The sequence below is a fragment of the Uranotaenia lowii genome, chromosome 1 (genome assembly GCF_029784155.1).
Source record: "Uranotaenia lowii strain MFRU-FL chromosome 1, ASM2978415v1, whole genome shotgun sequence".
Taxonomy (NCBI): domain Eukaryota; kingdom Metazoa; phylum Arthropoda; class Insecta; order Diptera; family Culicidae; genus Uranotaenia; species Uranotaenia lowii.
This window is the reverse complement of record NC_073691.1, coordinates 197,335,877-197,355,965: the sequence shown is the minus strand read 5'-3', so window position 1 is coordinate 197,355,965 and position 20,089 is coordinate 197,335,877. Positions and strand designations below refer to the sequence as shown.

Sequence of the window (20,089 nt, the reverse complement as noted above, 5' to 3'; positions counted from 1 at the left end):
ATGTATCATAAGCATAAGCATAAGCATAAGCATACACATATGTAAATCATGTTAATTTTTTAAGATAGAGGGAAGCCGGGAAAGGAGGACATCTTCAATAATTTCGAAAATTGTAATGACGGGAATTAGCAGTGCAAGGAGATTGGACATAACAGCATTTAAAACTCCACCTCCAGGGGTCTTCTTACTTTTACTGCGGACTGCGACCGCAACGAAAAACAGAATCCCTTAAGTAGCCCTAGTCGCCGCCCAGTATCCGTGTAGAACACGCTACCTACGACGGAAACTGCGGGGATAAGACTTGGCTTTTATACAGGCCACGGAATACTCGCGGAAAGAGTGACTTCACGTCGTCGGCGTGTCGGTCTAGGATAACGTGTTTGCCGGGAATCATCCGAGTAGTTTCGTAAAGCCCTGGACGTGTGCTGTGACAGGCGCGTGTTCAGAAAAAGCCGGCACACGGGCAAAGAGGAGAGAGCTTCGAGCCAAACCAAGACCTTAAGTCGTTAGAGGAGAGGTCATTGAATTGCTGGCAGTGATCTCGAACAGAGGTGGAACCCACGATAGTCGTGGTGGTAACCAAGCGAGCCTCGAGTTATGAGTAAAGGCCGGACCTCAAGTCGTTTAGAGGAGGGGTCCGTAGTCTTGAAACGTAACCAGTGGCAGGGTGTATATGCTGGAGTTTTGACTTGAACCCAGTAAGCCGATGAGCGCATAAGCGCGGACTTGGTCTCCCATCACAGGTAAAGGTGGAAATTATAGCCAAAGGCCCCAGGTGGACTTTATGGCGTAGGCGTAACGAGTATCCCACCACCAGGGAGTATCTTAGTAGTGCCTTTCTCGTAGTGAACCTCATAGGAAGGGGGTAAACCACTTTCGGGGGATACCTACGGGTAGAGAAATTGTCGATGTCGGGCGAGCCTCTCGGGTCAGTGTAGGAGCAGAAAATGTCGCGGACCAATAATCTTAAGGTTGCCAGCAAAAAAAATAAAAAAGGATACAAGAAAGTCGGACAACGTACGGAGTAGACTGACTACATCGACTGGGGGCACTAGTTTACAGCATTTTTGAACTCAGTAAACTGAAGGTCATTTCCAATCTAAAATCGGGCGCTGAATCCGAAAATGAAATTCAAAAAAATCTCAGTAGAACCGTTTTTGAGTTATGCTCCAAATATGAAATTTCGAAAAAATTAAAAAAGTTCTTGTACTTAGATTAAAATATCTCGGACGGCATAACAGAAATTTGAAATCCTTCTTTTGCATATTGAAGTTGAATAAGTTATCTATCGATCATCTGAACACTGTTTTTTGCGTTTGACCAACAGTATTGTTGATATTAGTGACTTTATGAGAAAAAAAATTATAAAAAACGCATTTTTTCAGAGAAAATTTTGTTTCAACGAAAGTTTTAGACTCGATGGTAGCATTTAAAAAATCTGATTTTCTTTTGCGCTTAAATGTCAATTTAAAACGAAGATTTCAAGTGGTTATTTATCAAAATCGGCTGAAAATTGAAGAAGTTATGGCTACTTTACCATAACTGAAATTTTTGGAGTTTTTAACAATTTAACGAACCGCAGTACAGTTATCATAGTATAGGAAGAATGGAACATGATAAATCTCACTCGCTCTAAGTCAAAATTATTTATTAGCTTACCAGAAGGTCACATGCCAAATTTCAGGAAGATCTGACCATAGGGAGGGGTTGCTTAAGTCTCAAACGAGAATAAAATTTTGAGGTATTTGGCCCGGAAGGAACGAAAAATACTGGTTTTTCATCAATAACTTTTTTCATCACTAGCTGATAGTTTTTTATGATTGATTTTCTTAAAGCCTAAGTTGAGACAAATATTTCACCCGAAGACTGTAACTCGATTGGATTTGAAACAGAAAAGTTATTGCGGTTCGAAGATTGTATTTTGGTCGAAAATTGTCGTATAAAACGCAATGCGTAAAAAGTACTCATTGCGTATTGGACAAAATTTGCGGCCTTTGAACAGCAATAACTTTTCTGTTTCTAATCCAATCGAAATACAGTCTTCGGGTGAAATATTTGTCTCAACTTAGGCTTTAAGAAAATCAACCATAAAAAACAATCAGCTAATGATGAAAAAAGTTATTGATGAAAAACCAGTATTTTTCGTTCCTTCCGGGCCAAATACCTCAAAATTTTATTCTCGTTTGAGACTTAAGCAACCCCTCCCTATGGTCAGATCTTCCTGAAATTTGGCATGTGACCTTCTGGTAAGCTAATAAATGATTTTGACTTAGAGCGAGTGAGATTTATCATGTTCCATTCTTCCTATACTATGATAAGTATACTGCGGTTCGTTAAATTATTAAAAACTCCAAAAATTTCAGTTATGTTAAAGTAGCCATAACTTCTTCAATTTTCAACCGATTTTGATAAATAACCTCTTGAAATCTTTGTTTTAAATTGACATTTAAGCGCAAAAGAAAATCAGATTTTTTAAATGCTACCATCGAGTCTAAAACTTTCGTTGAAACAAAATTTTCTCTGAAAAAAATTCGTTTTTTATAATTTTTTTTCTCATAAAGTCACTAATATCATCAATACTGTTGGTCAAACGCAAAAACAGTGTTCAAATGGTCGATAGATAACTTATTCACCTTCAATTTGCAAAAGAGGGATTTCAAATTTCTGTTATGCCGTCCGAGATATTTTAATCTAAGTACAAGAACTTTTTTAATTTTTTCGAAATTTCATATTTGGAGCATAACTCAAAAACGGTTCTACTGAGATTTTTTTGAATTTCATTTTCGGATTCAGCGCCCGATTTTACATTAAAAATGTTGGTCAGTTAATCAAGTTCACGATTTTTTTTTAAATTTTGTAAACTAGTGGGGGCTGTTGTTTAGAGTGCGTCCGACCCCACGGTTTGAAGTTACAAAGATAAGGCAACATCTTTGGCGTAGCGGATGCTGTGGTTACGCTGCGTTCGTGCGTAGGATGCTTCACTTTCGGGTATCTAATATCTGAGTAGTGTGGTTCCCAACGATCGAAGCTGCGGGGATAAGACTTTACATTCTTTTCAATGGAAAAAGTTAGTAAAGGGTTATTACATGGTCGGGAAATACCTACGGGTAGAGTGGCGCTCGACACCGGGTAGACCAGGACGACGCCTTCGTCGGGAATCATCTGAGTAGCTGCGTTACATTCCGCGCGTGTGCTGTGACAGGCGCAAGTCTAGGAAAAGCTGCTCTCGACCGACACACGGCGGGCACAAAGGTGGCAAACCTCGAATCCTGGAGATAACAGGTCGGACTTCGAGTCGTTAGAAGAGGGCCTCGATTTTAGTCAACGTTCAAACTTCAAGTCGTAATGATGAGAGGTTTTGCTGAAAGTGATCTCACAGACTCAGACTCAGGGCCAGGACTCCGTTGGAACTAATACGTTGCGTTCCGGTAATGAATGCCCTGTACTTGTTGAGTTAACAAGCGTAGCATGTGAAAGGACCGTTGAAGGAATCTGTCAATTGGTAGAAAATCATCCAACGTGGGATTGGCTCTGGAATTCGAAGGGTGTAGAGGCGATCCGGGGAGCCTCGTCACCTCAGACGAACTCAGGGTCGGATGTCTGATGACGCTCAAAGGTTCCCAAAAGAACAAGCTCGGTGCATCTGGTGATGTGACGCAAGTCGAAGTGGCTGATCATGCCACGAACATTGCAAGTTCCCGAGCAGAATGAATACTTGCCGTTGAAAACCGGTCGGAAAACCCCGTTCCTGAAGTTGAACTCAGTGCCGGGGCGACTAAAAACGTTGGAAAGAATCAACGCGACTGAGTCGAAAGGCTCCGAGGTCTCCAGAGTGCTTAAACCGCTGCGCCCCGGGTTAGAAACCCTTGACGACGAAGAGATTGACTCAAGGATCCGTTGAAATTGTAGCAAACGCTTAAGGTTGAGGCCGTGAGGGACTCCTTGTCATAAAAACGATGGACTTTTAATGTCAGCAAACTTTAGTGTGGCACAATCAGTAGTTGAAGAACTGACTGAAATTAAAGACTGAGTAGGCAAGGTCACAGGAAGAAACAAAGACAGCAAGTGTCGTTAATGATCTTGTCCAATTTTCGTTGTGTAATGGCTAGTTCCGACATCACTTCCGCAACTAAGGACGCTTGGTTTTTCTTAAAATCTTGACAGAGATTCAAAACAAGCTACAGTACAGCGAAACCTGGCGGTTTTCTAAAGATTACAACACGCACCGCAGATCCAGAGTAGAATTTTGTTATCTGTCCTGGATTTCATGTGGGATTCAAGAAGCGCAGCGCACTTGAAGTGATACGCCAAACTACAAATCGAGCAAGATTCCACTACATATGGCGGCACCAGATGAGGAAACAGATTGCCAAGACACAAAAGGGACGAATAAAACAGCAATAAATATGATGGAAAAACGTAGTAAGTATACAAATTTATTTACCGCCGACTGTGGCCTAGAGGATTTCAGTCTTCTAGACCAGAGGTCATGAGATCGAGTTTCGGTCACGGCATACATAGTATTCGTTCTGTGAGCTGGTAGTGTTAGCATTAGTAAGATGCTAGCCATTATATCCTTGAAAGATACGGTTTAGTCTTAAGTAGAATTTAGATCTCTTCAATGAAACATGAAGTTTCATTAAGATTTTATGTGTGTGTTCGTTTAAAAAAAAAGCAAAACAATGGTGGTATTGAAAGATTGAGTTAACAAAACAAACAAAAACTTTGCGGATGTACCATTGGGATGTAATTTTTTTAACTTAGAAAATAGTCCATAACTCGCAAAAGGTTTGAGATTGATTGAGGTTTTCGACCGTTTTCAACGATGGACTGTTTCTTAGTCTTCTCATTGACCAACTAGAAAGATACCATATCGTTCCGCAACCTGATCCCAAACCTCATTTTGATTTTGATCCGACACAAAATTAAAATTGTGATCCTGATCCTGTTCAAGAACCTGACCTGTGTTCTGATCATATTTTCAGTCCTGATCCTGATTCTGGATCCTGAACTTTAATTCTTATATATATTGGATTAAACCCTGTTTATATTGCGATCCTGTATCCTGATCCTGAAATTAAACTTTCATCCTTATCGTGGACCCTTAAAATAAGCTTGGATCCTGATGATCATCCCAATCCTGGATCATGGATACCGCTTCTTAATCCTGGATGCCGAATTGTGTCAGGTATACATGTTGACCCCGACCTTGATCCTGAATTCTAGACTCAGAACCGGATCCTGATCCTGGACCTAGATCACGGGTCCTGATGATTGTCATGGATCCTGATCCGAGAGATTGCAGTAGAGAGAGAATTCTTTGCATTTGAAATGGTAATTGCCAAATTGCCACAAATTACCACAATTTCAATCAATGGCTGCACAATTTGTGTGATCATTGACATATCACCCCCTTTTATCTGATCTTAATGTAAGAGGTTCGTCCTGAAGCCTAACCTTGGATCCTTCTGCTGACCTTGAATTAGGATCTCGTCCATGTCAGCAGAGAATACTGCTGAAAAAGCTAGATTGAATTTCTATATTTTTTTCATGTGCCTTATTTTTACCTTTGTTGCATCAGCGAAAACTGCTGAGACATTTCAAGATTTTTAACTCTTTCTTTTAGCCACAAAAAAAAACTTGAGGTGTGCATTATACAGTGCGTTTAAGGAGAAGTCTCTGCCAGGGAAGTTCAGAAGTGGATGAAAAAAATTCATTACTACCTTCAATTAGAAATCCACTAAAACCTTAACGTTCTTCATATTGGCAGCAGATTGGTTTAAAGTCAAAACGAATTTTCAGTATTTCTTTCCTCAATGCATCCTCGTTGGAATTCTCATTTCAAATCAAACCGATTTTGTTAGAGCTAAATGTTTAATATTTACATACATGGAATGTACAATGAGTGATCCCTAAACCCTAAACGTGACCGAGCTACCGTTGGCTACACGGTTTTCTCCTCTCGATCGACACCACACACCCGTTGGAGATTTTGTGCAGCACCGAAAACGACGTATCCAGCTGGTCCATCCGTAGCATCGTTCGGAAGTGATAGGTCCTCACCAGATGGGCCATCACGATGCGCACCAACATCCAGGCGTACCGGTAGCCGATACAGTTGCGTGGACCTGCGCTAAACGGTAAGAACGCAAACGGATGCCGCTCGGCTGCTCGGTCCGGCAAGAAATGGTCCGGATCGAAGCTGTTACTGTTGGGACCCCAAATTTCCGGATCCCGGTGCATCTGCTGCAGAGATATCATCACCTGAGTCCCCTTCGGGAGTGTGTACTCATCTACGATAAAAAGAAGCTTAATTTAAAAAAAATGTGGAAAAATCAATTGGTCTTACCATCAATCTTCAGATCCACCGAAAGTGTTCGACCGAAAAGGGAGATGACGGGAAACAGTCGGAGAGTTTCCTTGATGGCCATTTCGGTGTAGACGAGGTTGTTGATGTCCTCGAGCGTTACATCGGCCTCAGGGTTCGGACAAACGGTGATGACTTCCTGGTAGACTCGCTCCTGAATGTCCTGGTGCATGGCCAGCATCAGCAGCATGTGGCCAATGTTGACGGCCGACGTTTCGAACCCGGTGTAAATGATCTCATCCAGATGATCCAACAGCGCTTGCCCATCCATCGAGTGCAAACCTTCTCTGGCCAGCGAGCAAAGAATGTCCAGGAAACCACGTGCCTTGGAATTCGTTCCAACGGCCGGAAGTGGCTCACTCAGGGTAGGATTCAATTTATCATCCGCGGCTTTCGTATGTAGAACACTGCGAGACACCGATCGGACTACATTTCGAGCCTCGTAGAAGTTGGCCCCATCTTTCGAGCGATTGTACACGAAATCCGAATAATGATGGGCATGGAAAAATCTTTTCGTCACCAGTGGCAAATACGACTGCGCCTTCACCAGGTAATTTTGGCCCTCGGCACTGGTTCGGATGTCGAAATGGCACGGCAGTATTGTAGCTACGGCGGGGAAGAAAATTACTTATGAAAAAACCTCCAAAAAAAAAGCGGAAATAAAGTTTCTATCAATTTACAACTGTTTTGATGTAAAGTTTTGATTTTTGTGAAAGAAAGTTCCAAAAAAATATCTATATGACGTTTTTTATACAAACATTTGTCCAAACTAGAATGAAATCCCAAATTGATTTGTCTTTTTAATAAAAATTGCCGAAGATACAGCAAAATTTGTTAAGCAATATCAACTTTCCCCTTTTTTATGAGATTAGCTGTACCTTTTTTCCCAATGATTTTACGAACAGTAGTGCGGCAATGGATGTATGGGAAAAAAAAATTTAATATCATTATCAGCGCGTAAAGGGGAAGTGAAAAAAAAACATAGGAAGTAGTTAATGAAAAACTTATGTTCATAATTGTCATAGGAGGCTTTGGAAATAAAAGATCAGATTTAAGACGTTTGTTGCCACGAAAATATGTGTTTTCAATAAACTGAAGACAAACTACCCAAGCAACGAAAAGTCTTTTTAAAAAGGTCAAACACAGTTTAATCAAAATAACCAATGTGCTGAAGTTTGTATTATTCAGCCCAAAATTTAAGTTCTTATTAAAACATGAAGTTCCATTACAGACTAGAACGGCCGTCTGTTCAGCTCACTATTAATCGTTTAGTCAGCAAAAACAAAAAAAATCTCTCCTCTCCTCTCTTACTTCGATCACCACCGATTTTGAAACTTCTTCATCAACCAAATAATGATGAAAAACCGAAAAACAACGCTAGCAACAAAATGACAGAAAAACGCGTCCGCACTCGACCAAGGCCTACTCCGTTCGATGAATCCCATGTTTATAACTTCTAAGAGCAAGTTTATTGGTGTTGGGAGAAAGTGGTAGAAATTTTGACACTTTTAGCACATTCTGATAATTTTACCATGCGAAAACGTTTCAAGATCCGTGGCGTTAAAGAATTTTTACAACACATGTTGTATTCTCGCATGCTGTGAAGCAAAAATAGCAATATATCTATCACATACGGCTGGAATCGAAACAGTGCTGTACAAAAATATAACGCCCAAAGATCTTGAAAACATTTTTGCATGGTAAAAATATCAAAATGTGCTACAAGTATCAAAATTTCTACCACTTTCACCCCAACACCAGTGAACTTGCTCTAAGAAAGCACTCTTAGTAATCTAAATATTTAATTCATGAATTGCTTGAACTGACTTTCAATGTGTGATAAATTTGTGGTAAGTAAAAACAATTGGGCGAAAATTTTTAAAGTGAAAAAATTTACTCTTTTCAAAAACATTCCTTTCCGAGTTTTTTTCCCTAATGTACACATCATTTCCGACTGTTTAAAATGATTTTCAAGGAAAAATAAAAAATCATGTAATGAAGGGTTAAGTTGTTCTGAGTTGAAACTGATTAACTTCAAGTCCCTAGAAGGCTATTTGAGACTCGATTTGTAACTTTAATACTTAATGGAAGCGATTGACATGTCACAAAAAAGGCTATTCGAGGAACTTTTTGGAACTTCATGTCCCTAGAAGACTATTTGAGACCCAATTTGTAACTTTTAAGTTGAATGGAAGCGATTGACTAGTCACAAAAAAGGCTATTCGAGGAACTTTTTGCAACTTCAAGTCCTTAGAAGGCTATTTGAGACCCAATTTGCAACTTTAATACTGAAGGGAAGCGATTGACATGTCGCAAAAAAGCTATTCGAAGAACTTTTTGGAACTCCAAGTCCAGAGAAGGCTATTTGAGACCCCATTTGTTACTTTAATACTGAATGGATGTAATTGATATGTCTCAAAAAAGGCTATTTGGGGAACTTTTTGGAAGTTCAAGTCCATAGAAGGCTATTTGAGGCCCTATTTGTAAATTTCATACTGAGTGACGCGATTGACATGTCACAAAAAAGGCTTTTCTGGGAACTTTTTGGAACTTCAAGTCCAAAGAAGGCTATTTGAGGCCCAATTTGTAACTTTCATACTAAGTGATTGCGATTGACGTGTCGCAAATAGACTATTTGAGAAACATTTTGTAATTTGAAAATAAAAAAAAAATTGGCCTGAACAGTTTTTCCCTTTTCCATTGTTAGTCTTGATCTTTTTTTGGGAAAACTACCCGGATCGGAACGAATTCGTTACCGGACCGATTACTGTCAAAATATTAGTAGTCAGTTTAAATCTGTCCGGTTTTTGTTGGAATTCTGTTAGATTTTTCTGACCATTTGGTTGTTTTGACAGCTCACTCGCAAAAACTTATCGTAGACAGGAAAGTTGTGTCACCAGGGCACTGAATTCGTTCGAATTCGGTTGGATTTCTGGTCAGATTTCTAACCGATTCACGGGTTGAACTGACCGAAATCCAACTGATTTTTCGATCCGGGTAAGTATGCCAATACATACCCCGTTCGATTTTGGCAAAACGCCCGTACATTTTGTGTTGCTAAAATCGAATGTTGCCAAAATCGAACGGTTTTTTTCTCAACTTTTTTTTCAGTTATTTTATTTTTTTTCAGCATCTTTTTGATGCATTTTGCACTTCTCTTGTTTTGTTTAAAATGTTTGTTTTCATTTGTCATATTTGCTGATTTTGTCGTTATTCATCATTTTTCAGTTGTTCTTTGTCATGTTCAGTCTTTTGTTTGAATTTGTTTTTTAACTTTTAAAATTTTTTATCTTTTTGTCGTTTTTGAGTACTTGATAATTTAAAAAAAAACTCTTGGTTTTTTTTTTTAATTTTATTTCTGACTTTAAAAAACTTTTGGTTTTATTGTTGCATTTTATCACCATTTCAGAACATAAAAACGTATTTATGGTGTTTCTCTAAATTAAATTAAATTAAAGGAAATTTTGTTACTAAAAACCGTTCGATTTTGGCACATGTGCCAAAATCGGATGTTGCCAAAATCGAATGTTGCCAAAATCGAATAATGCCAAAATCGAATGTTGCCAAAAACGAACGGGGTCTGTAGTTTTAACAACGTGAGAACTAAGGTGTGTGTATATAACGGAGGTGTTACCGTATATGAAATTCCCGATTCAGTCATTTTGGCTATTTAGGCTATGCAACTGCGGAACTCATGAAGTTTGTTTATCAACAAACCACAGGAAAGTTGAGCAAATAATCTTACGTTTGTAAACAAACTCATTGAGAGCCTCGCTCACTCCTCGCCTACTTACTGTGAAAGTCGAAGAACCTCGTGTTTAAAAAAAACCTTGGTGAGGACTATACACACACTCACAAAGTTTCATTCATTTCTGAAAGATTCATGCCAGGTACTGTGTCGAGTTGTCGCGAAATCCGTCTTATAAAAAAAAAGTTTTTGAAAAGAACTGAAAAGCAGCGAAATTAATACACAAAAGTAAACCTATGCATTTGAATTTAATAAAACGTTTTCGATTATTTCATTTTAATAAAAATAATTCTCGAAACTTTTATTCTGTCGATTTTAAATCTAGAGTGAAAAAAATGGCTAAAGGGTGATAGGGTCCAAATTTGGTCAATACAAACTTGACGTATTTCTTTCAATTTTGCATTTTAAAACCCTGAACACCCCTCATTATGAAGGTATGTGTGTGTAGAATGATGCTCCTATTATGATTTTGGAATTCAATCTTCAGTTGTCAAAATGTCGTCCAAGGAAGAAGAGCAGCGTATCAAAAGCTACTCGCACGCAAAGCTGGCAAAATTGCTAAAAGTTGCCAAATCAACCGTTACAAATGTAATTAAAGGGTTTGGGGAACGTTTGTCGACAGCCAGGAAGTCTGGATCGAGGGGAAATCGAAAACCGGAAGCCGCTGAGACGACAGAGAGAGTTGACAGGTAGTTTCAAGCGAAACCTTAACCTCTCTCTCCGAGATGCTGCAAATAAGCTGGGTGTATCATCTACAACCGTGCATCGAGCCAAAAAACGAGCCGGACTATCGACTTACAAGAAGGTAGTGACTCCAAATCGCGATGATAAACAAAATACGATGGCCAAAGCGCGATCCCGGAGGCTGTACACGACGATGCTGACGAAGTTTGACTGCGTGGAAATGGACGACGAAACCTACGTCAAAGCCGACTACAAGCAGCTTCCGGGACAGGAGTTTTATACGGCAAAAGGAAGTGGAAAGGCAGCAGATATTTTCAAGCACATGAAACTGTCAAAGTTCGCGAAGAAATATCAGGTTTGGCAAGCCATCTGTACCTGTGGCTTGAAAAGCAGCATTTTCATAGCTTCCGGGACTGTCAACCAAGAAATTTACGTGAAAGAGTGTTTGAATAAACGTCTGCTGCCTTTCCTGAAGAAACACGGTTGTTCCGTACTGTTTTGGCTGGATTTTGCATCTTGCCATTACGGTAAAAAGGCCATGGAGTGGTACGCCGCCAACAACGTGCAGGTGGTTCCCAAGGACAAGAACCCTCCCAACACGCCAGAGCTCCGCCCAATTGAGAAATACTGGGCTATTGTCAAGGGAAACCTAAAGAAGACCAAAAAAAACTGCTAAGGACCAGCAGCAGTTCAAGGCAAACTGGCTTTTTGCGGCGAAGAAGATGGACCAGGTGGCTGTACAAAATCTGATGGCAGGGGTTAAGCGTAAGGCCCGGCAATTCGGATTTGGAAAAGCGGAAGCCTAACTGAATATTTTCCTGAATTTTATACTAATTAAACTTGAAAAAGAAATTTAATTTGATTTTTTAAATAAACGATTTCACCGATTTACACGCGTTTTCCCTTGACCAAATTTTGACCGTATCATCCTTTAATTTTTTTAAATGAAACAAATCGCTAACGCTGAAGAAATTATCTATCGTTAAGCTCGTTACTCCTTTATCGATAAATACTTTTTGAGAGTAGTTTGAATTTATAATTTAAATTTGAATTCATTGTTTCACAGATTAGGGCTTTTGGATTATTATTTTCTTAAATCAATCGTTTTTAAAGCTGAATAGCAAAGAAGAACAATATTTTTTTGTTTGTTTATGTATTTTTTAAAGAAATTTAAATTTAAGTTTGAGCACCCGTTCGACTTGCAGCCCTATATAGAAGAGGCTATATAGGGCTACGCTTGAAGCTAAGGAACCGCAATCGTCGGGCCAGACAAATGTGCGACAGTTAACATAAGGGGCTCAACGAGGAGGCGGGAAAATAGAAAACATCATAGCAATCTGGCCTACTTCCAATAACCAAACGTGTTGGCTATTGAAAAGCTAACGGTGTGTTGCTGCGCACATGGTTGGCTAAACGGCGTGTGATATGAAAGTATCGAAGCAATCGGTAATACCACGTGTAACTAAGCAACTACCGTCCACCACCGTTTCACATTGCCCCGATCCGAATAACTACGATCTGCACGTTGGTGGTCAGCGCGAAAAGACGTGTGACATTAGTGAATGTGACCCCGAAGGGGTCATTGTGTCATTAGTGTTGGGCGATTCCTCAGTACCGGATTCACACAGATATGTCTGCGATTTAAGAAATTAAGTTATTTCTGAAGACCATGTTGAACTTATCCCGCGGTATATTTGGAAATGAATAAGTAATGTTCACCAACTTATCCTCACTATGCATAAAATAATTTCAGAAATGCATTTGATTTCTGGATGGATGAGGATGTTTACTTAAGGAACCACTGTAGAAGCATAAGAATGAGCTGGAGATGTACAAAATTGCTGAGTGACCGTCTACGGAGAATTCGCTCTGCTGATGATGTAACCCTTAACCAATCTCGTTAAGTTTAGGTGAATCTCTTTCAAACTTCGACAATAGGTGATCACTGATGCTGAGATTACCGCTGATCAGAGAAGTGTATGTGTATTGTGTAAAAACATCCTAACATCCGAGTCCGATCTTATCCAGGCGCAATTGATCCCGTAAACTATCGACCAGTTGAGCTGCCTCAGAACTTCGTTATTTTGCTTGCCAAATTTTATTCGAAGTCAAAAACTACCTTTAAGTTTAAACCCAAGTAATCAAACGTTTTGAGTAGAATTCCGCGTGTTTCTTTCTACTTGTGCATGAGATCTTCCTATGATCGAGGTGGATTAACGATTGCCGATTAAAACACTTGGGGACTTTGCCCGAAGTCAACGACCTGGTTTCGAAGACGAAGGTCTGAACGCTAGGAACACCAAAAAAATGTATTGGCCTCATCCGGAATCAAACAACGAGTGTTGTGCTCATGGTTGCGTATTCTATTATGAACGATGGTGGATAGCCGGACAAAGCCGTAAGTGAAGCAAAATAGGATCACACGCAAATTCGGGGAAGTATGGGAGATTTCCAAAGGTTTCCTCAATATAGAGCAAAAATGAATTCTGGGCTACCGAAAGCCACAAACTCTCCTGTCAGACCGATCTCTCGATATCATGACCTAGGTCAAGAACTTAGTAGTGTATATTTCACGCCGCATAGCAAAACCACTTTCACTACATTCTCAAGTATTCAGGTATTGAGAATAATTTTCTCATAGAAGGTTTCTTCAAAATAAACTATTATTGCGTCGCGTAATCTTGTTAGAAGTGTTCCCGGTTTTCAGCCCTCTAATTTCTTCAAATTACTCTTTTTTTCTGAATATGGTTTCTAAACGATGATCATGACTCTGAAGACACCAAGTGTCTATCAATACAGCTCTGAACCCGCCTAATTCAGATATGTTAGATCTGCTGCCCTAACCCTTTGTTATGGAAACTGCTACTCACAAAATATGTTATCCAGGGTAAACTTGCACAGCTCCATCACGATGTCTCGTTCCGGACCACCGACAAAGTCATCCAAGGCTGCGAGCAATTTGCGACTTTTTTCGTTGATGATCGGAACGAATTTGTTCACTATGACCGGTGTGAAGGACATGTTGAGAGCCTTTCGCTTCGGCCGCCATTTGTCTCCTGAAATGCACCACGATATCGGGATTAGGTAATACTGGCTAAATAGCACACAGTCATAAACACAGTCCATAGGGGGATCAAGTGAGTCCACTAATTAGCTAACAGATAAGTTACTCGTAGCCACATGGAAATAGTTAAGAGCATGACTTCCTTCGATTTTTTCAACTGTCATTGATCACTGAACTCTAACGGACACCATTTTTACTCTAAATTCCCATAGGGTGCAACCCACCTGAACACACCAGCAATGCGTTTTCCATATCGAAAAACCGATAGAAATGTGCCCTCTCCAGATTGTCGTTCGAGTTCAGCAGTGCCTTGCAGTGTTCCGGTTTGTTGATGACCACAACCAGGTACGGTCCGAGCCAGGCGGCAAATGGCGCCCGGAAGCGGGTGAATAGTTTGGTCAGTGTTTCGCCGATAGCTCTGGGGCTAGATTTTCCCAGAAAAAGGTACCCGCAGCCAATCAGCGGCAAATCCATCGGACCTTCCATCCGGGCGGCCACGGCGAAAAGTTTTCGCCGGGACCAGCGAAAGTACAGCACATAGATTGCGACCGCCCCTAGAAGGAGCTGCAGAATTTTGATCCACATTCTCAAACACGGGACAGAAGATTCACCGGGACACTCTCGGAACACTACTGACTGACACGGCCGATCGCGAAGGGCAAATGAGCTCTCGAAACAACCGGGATTAACTATATAAATTTTTCGAACCGATCGTACGCCCAAGGGACAAGTTTTCTTTGGGAAAAATTAGCATTAGATCGTTGATAATGACCTAGGGCCAGAATTTATTATACCCGCTACCTGGAGGTTAAATGTAGCTATGACCAGTATTGCTTAGGAATTTTTTTCTAGGCCGAAGAAATTCGTAATTACTCGTAGAACTCGTTAAGCGTAAGCTGCCAGACGTGGTGGGACACGATCATCCAAATGACGCTCGGCCACCAAACTATCCTTTAATCAGTCTCCGAGGGGTTCCCGGAGTCCAAACCCGGTCATTTCTTTAATTACATGTTGCGTCAAGCTGAGGGGGAGCAAGCAAACTACCTCCAGCTCAGAATCAGGAAGCTTGATCGAAAGACTTGTTCTGAGGGGCAAAATTTGTTGATTGACCGGTTGGAATTGCGAAGCTCGGCAATTACTTATTCACTGCTTCGCTAGGCCGTTGCTTCGTGGGAACTGGGGCCACACTCTTAGATCAATGGACCCCGCATTTCGCCGGGATCCAGACAGACGCGTGCGAACGGGAACTTTCCCTTTCGGAACGCGCCCTGCCTACGATGGATGTTGAGATCAGAAGGATTACGGTTGATTGTTCGGTGATCGTATGGCTCGAGTATATTTTTTAATAACGGACCTGCATCGAATCAATCAAACCGGGTGTTACGATCAATCGTGACTGGAATTCTTGACGACGATGTAATTTGCAGTTCATCGGTAGCGGGTTACAGAACAGAATCAGATGTGTGCTGTTTTTACAACTCATGATGACAAGTAAAATCAAAGAACTTTATTCGTTCCAAAGATTCTATGATCACCAAAACTTTTTTATAAATTTAGTACACTGAAAATCTAAGGATCTTGAAGAGGTTTTTTGTATGTAATTAGGCCGGAACAAATATCAAATCCTTCTTTTGTCACTCAGAGTTGGAACATCGCGAGGGGGGGGACAATAAAAAATAATGCGAAAAACAAATAAATTGGAATAAATTGCACAAAATCTTGCATGCAAAAAATTGCATGCTATATCATTGCACAAAACCTATAAAATAATTTAATTTTTTATTGAAAAATTCAATAAAATCAAGAATACACATGGTGAAATTACTTCCATCTTTCAAAATTTCTTTTTTGGTCTTGTAATCTTTCGGATACTTGAATTTTTTATCAAAATTTCCATGAAATACTTAAAACTTTATTTATTTCCCCCTTCGGGTTTTCGGAAATTTCGAAGGGGGGGGAGACAAAAGAAGAAATTGATATTTGTTCCAGCCTTATTACAGCTAACTTCCAAATAAAGAAAATAATTTTTTTAAAGTCGCTGGTATAGTGAACAATTGTGTTTCCAGAATGTCTGACGATAAGGAAACAAAAATGTCAACAATATTTCCTCTATGGTTAATAATGAGAGCTATGAGCCAAGTAACACTTATTACGTGGTGAATAGGCTACTACTTAGAGCACATATAGAATCAAGGCAAGGCAGGATCATCAAGAAAACAGTTTTGATGACTGCTGGTAAAATTTGTTTTTTTTTTCAACGCACATATATAACATGTAAGAAGATAGAAAAGATGAAAAAGGGGGCCAAAACCTAGGATTCTAAAGACTTTCGGATGCTGAAGATCTTCAGGATCCTGAACACTTTCGGAGTCATGAAAACCGTTCAGCAGACCGTTAGAGACACGCCTTTGAAGATTGATCAGCCTCTAACGCTCTCAGTGTCTTCGGGACTATTAAAGCTTTATTCGAGAGCGTTTCTTTATTTTAGTAGGCGTGATTAACTGCATGTGCTTTGCCAACTTGTCCTCCACTTGCTTGCTCCCAAAATAATTTGGAAATTAATTTTACGGGATTTTTCACGTAAACTGAGCTGCATCACATCGATTCTATGTGTGTCTTGTAGTAATAGACTGAGTCGATTTGGGTCATTTTTGAATTTCTCAAACCCTTGGGTCTAAAAAGCTTCGTTTTAGTCCAAAACTCAGCCATGATTTTTTGCAGAATTTTTAAGTAACGTTTACATGAGTAAATTTGAACTTTTAGGTTTGTATGGGAAAATTGAATATTTTGTACTGAAAAACCAACATCAATTGAATTTATTGTTTATCTATACGAAAATACATACCTCTGTTAAACAGCTAATAACTTTTTTGTCTAATGAGATACGAAGTTGTGGTCTTCGACAAAGCTGTTCAGCGGAAAAATTCCTTTAAGAATTTTATAAATTGGCACACGAACTGTCAGCTGGCTCGGTTCCACAGAATAAACAAAAAATATTTTGATTTTTCAGTACAAAATATTCAATTTTCCCATACAAATCTAAAAGTTCAAATTTACTCATATAAACGTTACTCAAAAATTCTACAAAAAATCATGGATGAGTTTGGGACCAAGACGAAGCTTTTTAGACCCCAGGGTTTGAGAAATTCAAAAATGACCCCAAATCGACTCAGTCTATTGTAGTAAATACTTTATATCCACATGACTGAGCCATAAATTTCACGTAAAGTCTAAGTGGATGGGTTGAAATCCATTTTGTGCAGTTTTCTCAAGAGGTTCCTATAAGAAAATGAACTGTCGTCATACAAACAACAGTTTTTCCATTCAAACCAGCGTAAAAAGGAATGTCGGTCTTCAGTAGTTCAATAAGTTTAGTTAGGTTTGATGGTTTCTAAACTATGAATATTTAAAAAACGCAATCGTTTCACGAATTTATCACCTGCCGCCTCGAATTGAAATGGTTGAAATTTTAAAAAAGCAACTACACGTAAGTATAAGATAACAGAAAAGAATAAAATTATATCGATTGACCTTTTGTCTGTATTTTCAGATACATTTTGGTTCAAATTTCGGTGATAAGTGGAAAACATCGACCCAGGCATCAACAGCAGATGGGTGGAAGTGGTCACGGTCAAGAATTTTTTTTTATATATTCAAAGTGTTGAGTGAGTATAAGTAATAAAAAAGTGAATTTTTAGTGTGAAATTTTGACAACAAACATTATAAACAACGTTAAATAAATTATTTTAATCCATTACTTTTCATTCGAATTGCCTTCCAAATAATAATAATAACACAAAGAAAAAAACACAAAAAAGCTTTCTCAAATGGTATTTCAATAGCTATTAAATTTATTTCACGTAATTTTCATTATCAAATCGCGTCGAACATACGAAAATTTCACGTTATTTGTAGGCGATGTTCATAAAGCACAAATTCTTATTAGGGGAGCGTTAACTTGATTCATTCGTACAATTTCAATCAATGAAAATCAATTGCATAAAAATTATGCAGTTTTTCACGTAGCGACTACATGCAAATTATTTTGGGTGTACGAAAGCAAAAACATTGCATCAACCTCAAGAAAGACATTCGGCCGTCTAAATGACCATCGCGCATCGGCCTTAAAAATAATTGCCTATCAAAAGATCCTCTAAAAGATTGCCTTTACCAACCATCGAAAAGGTCGTAAGCTCAGAACGACCATCGCTTTAATTTTGCAAAGTTAGAGCTAATTTTGTGTTGCGATATCAAATTTTCCTTTTTTAGAGTAAGTTCACTCCTGTTGGAAGAAAGTGGTAGAAATTTTGAAACTTTAAGTACTTTTTGAAAATTTTACAATGTCAAATTTTCTGCGGAAATCTGCGGCAATCAATTTTTTTACAACACTATGTCGCCACGCCTGAAATAGAAACAGTGTTGTAAAGAAATTTGGTGGCAGCAGATCATGAAAAATATTTTGCATTGTAAAATTTTCAAAATGGGCTACAAGTGTCATAATTTCACTCTTAGAGCAAGTTCACTCGTGTTAGAAGAAAGTTGTAGAAAGTTTGTCAATTTGAAAATTTTACCATGCAAAAATGTTTTCAAGTTTTCCAAAAGTTTATTTTATGAAAGTGTTCTCCTTAACCTGAATTAATAGTTCATTGTAACTGATAGGCTACGTTTAAGTTAATAAATTACAAATTACAAATTACAAATTACAAGATCTTTGGGCGTTGTATTTTTTACAGCACTGTTCCTATGTCAGGCGTATTTGATACATGCAAAATAATTTAGAAATTATTTCGACGGGATTTTTCCCGTAAACTAAGATTTTTATGCATCATATCGATTCTACGTGAATCTTGCAGTAACCACAGTGTATTGGCTCCGGTAGTAAATACTTTACTTCCACATAACTGACTCATGAATTTCACGTAAAGTCTAAATGGATGATTTCAAATCCGTTTTGTGCATTTCTTCTCCAGCGTGTGGTGGTAAATTCATATTAGAAAAGGAAATTGTGGTCCGTCAGCTTACTTTTTTAGCTGTTGTGAATTTTTTTTAAGTCGTTGTGTCTGTTGTCATCAGCTAAAATTGTTAGCAAAAAGGATTTGATCGGATATTCATTTGTTTTAGAATTGTCGTTTTGGTAAGTGATAATAATCTCCTTAATTGTAATCAGCTAATTTTTGTTTTTCCATTTTTCTGATAGCAATGGCTCTGGGCGCGGTGCTCGTTGGAACTGATGATGATCTCTCGTCCTTTGATGGGACTTTCCGAATAAGATGTTCAATGGAACACCATTCACGGAACAACGGACTAGGTAAAATATTTTTTATTCAAATAATACTTCGCATACTTTTCATTTTTTTCAGGATGTCCAAAAACAAAGTGTTTTTAATACTTTAAAAGTGTAGTGTTAGTGATATATTGTGCAAAGAATGTGAAAATAAAGATTATTCATAGCAAAATTTTGTTTTTGTGAATGAATGAAAAATAACAAAAATAAGAAGTAAAAAACCACACTTGTTTTCATTCCGATAATAAAAACATTCCCCGTGGCTTTCATAATGAAACCGCGTTGAACTCACTAAAAATTCATGTAAAATGTAGGTGCGTTCCATGAAGCACAAATTCTTATAGGGACGCGTTTGCTTATTGATTTCGTAGCATCTACGTGAAAATCAATTGGATTAAAATTATGTAGTTTTTCACGTAGCCCCTACGTGCAAATTATTTTGGGTGTAGAAATAGAGCTATTTTTGCATTACAGCATGCGGAAATTGAATACGTGTTGTAAAAAAAAATTGAAGGTCGAATTGAAATGAAGATCTTGAAAACGTTTTCGCATGGTTAAGTTTTCAATAAGTGCTACAAAAGTCAAAATTTCTACCACTTTTTCCCGACACGAGTGAACTTGCTCTTACGAGAAACGCTGTTGTTAAGTTTTGTATTTAAGTACGAATCATAGTAACCCTAGGGAATTCATTCTATGATGAGAAATATTAACCAAACAGTAGCGCCACAAAGTGCTCTATACAAGAGTTTAGAGAGTTTGGGAAGCTTTTAGGAACAGGCATATGATTAAAAGGAAAATAGTTCCAAATGTTATTTTTTAATAATTATTGGGCAAAATTTTGTCATGAGAAGGTACTTGCAAGACACGCCGACAGAAATACATTTGATTTTTTTTACAATTTTTTTCGAAAAATGTGCAAACAACTCTCACATAAGAGCAGAC

The 20,089-nt window shown here is 38.7% G+C and overlaps 1 protein-coding gene across 1 annotated transcript; it reads right to left on the bottom strand.

The window, feature by feature from the left end:
• Positions 1 to 5,860: 5,860 nt before the first annotated feature.
• Positions 5,861 to 14,670, bottom strand: LOC129742722 (cytochrome P450 4g15-like). The gene is made up of 4 exons (XM_055734669.1): positions 14,088 to 14,670; positions 13,670 to 13,855; positions 6,350 to 6,973; positions 5,861 to 6,293 (listed from the first exon to the last, which is right to left on the bottom strand). The coding sequence occupies exons 1-4, from the start codon at positions 14,446 to 14,448 to the stop codon at positions 5,935 to 5,937; spliced, it is 1,530 nt and encodes a 509-aa protein (XP_055590644.1). The 5' UTR covers positions 14,449 to 14,670; the 3' UTR covers positions 5,861 to 5,934.
• Positions 14,671 to 20,089: the final 5,419 nt, after the last annotated feature.

Excerpts from the sequence above, each read along its gene's own strand:
- LOC129742722 (XM_055734669.1), bottom strand. The coding sequence starts at position 14,448 with ATGTGGATCAAAATTCTGCAGCTCCTTCTAGGGGCGGTCGCAATCTAT. Across the intron at positions 13,856-14,087 it reads CGCATTGCTGGTGTGTTCAG|GAGACAAATGGCGGCCGAAG; the intron begins GTGGGTTGCACC and ends GGTGCATTTCAG. Across the intron at positions 6,974-13,669 it reads TACCCTGGATAACATATTTT|CTACAATACTGCCGTGCCAT; the intron begins GTGAGTAGCAGT and ends TCCCCGCCGTAG.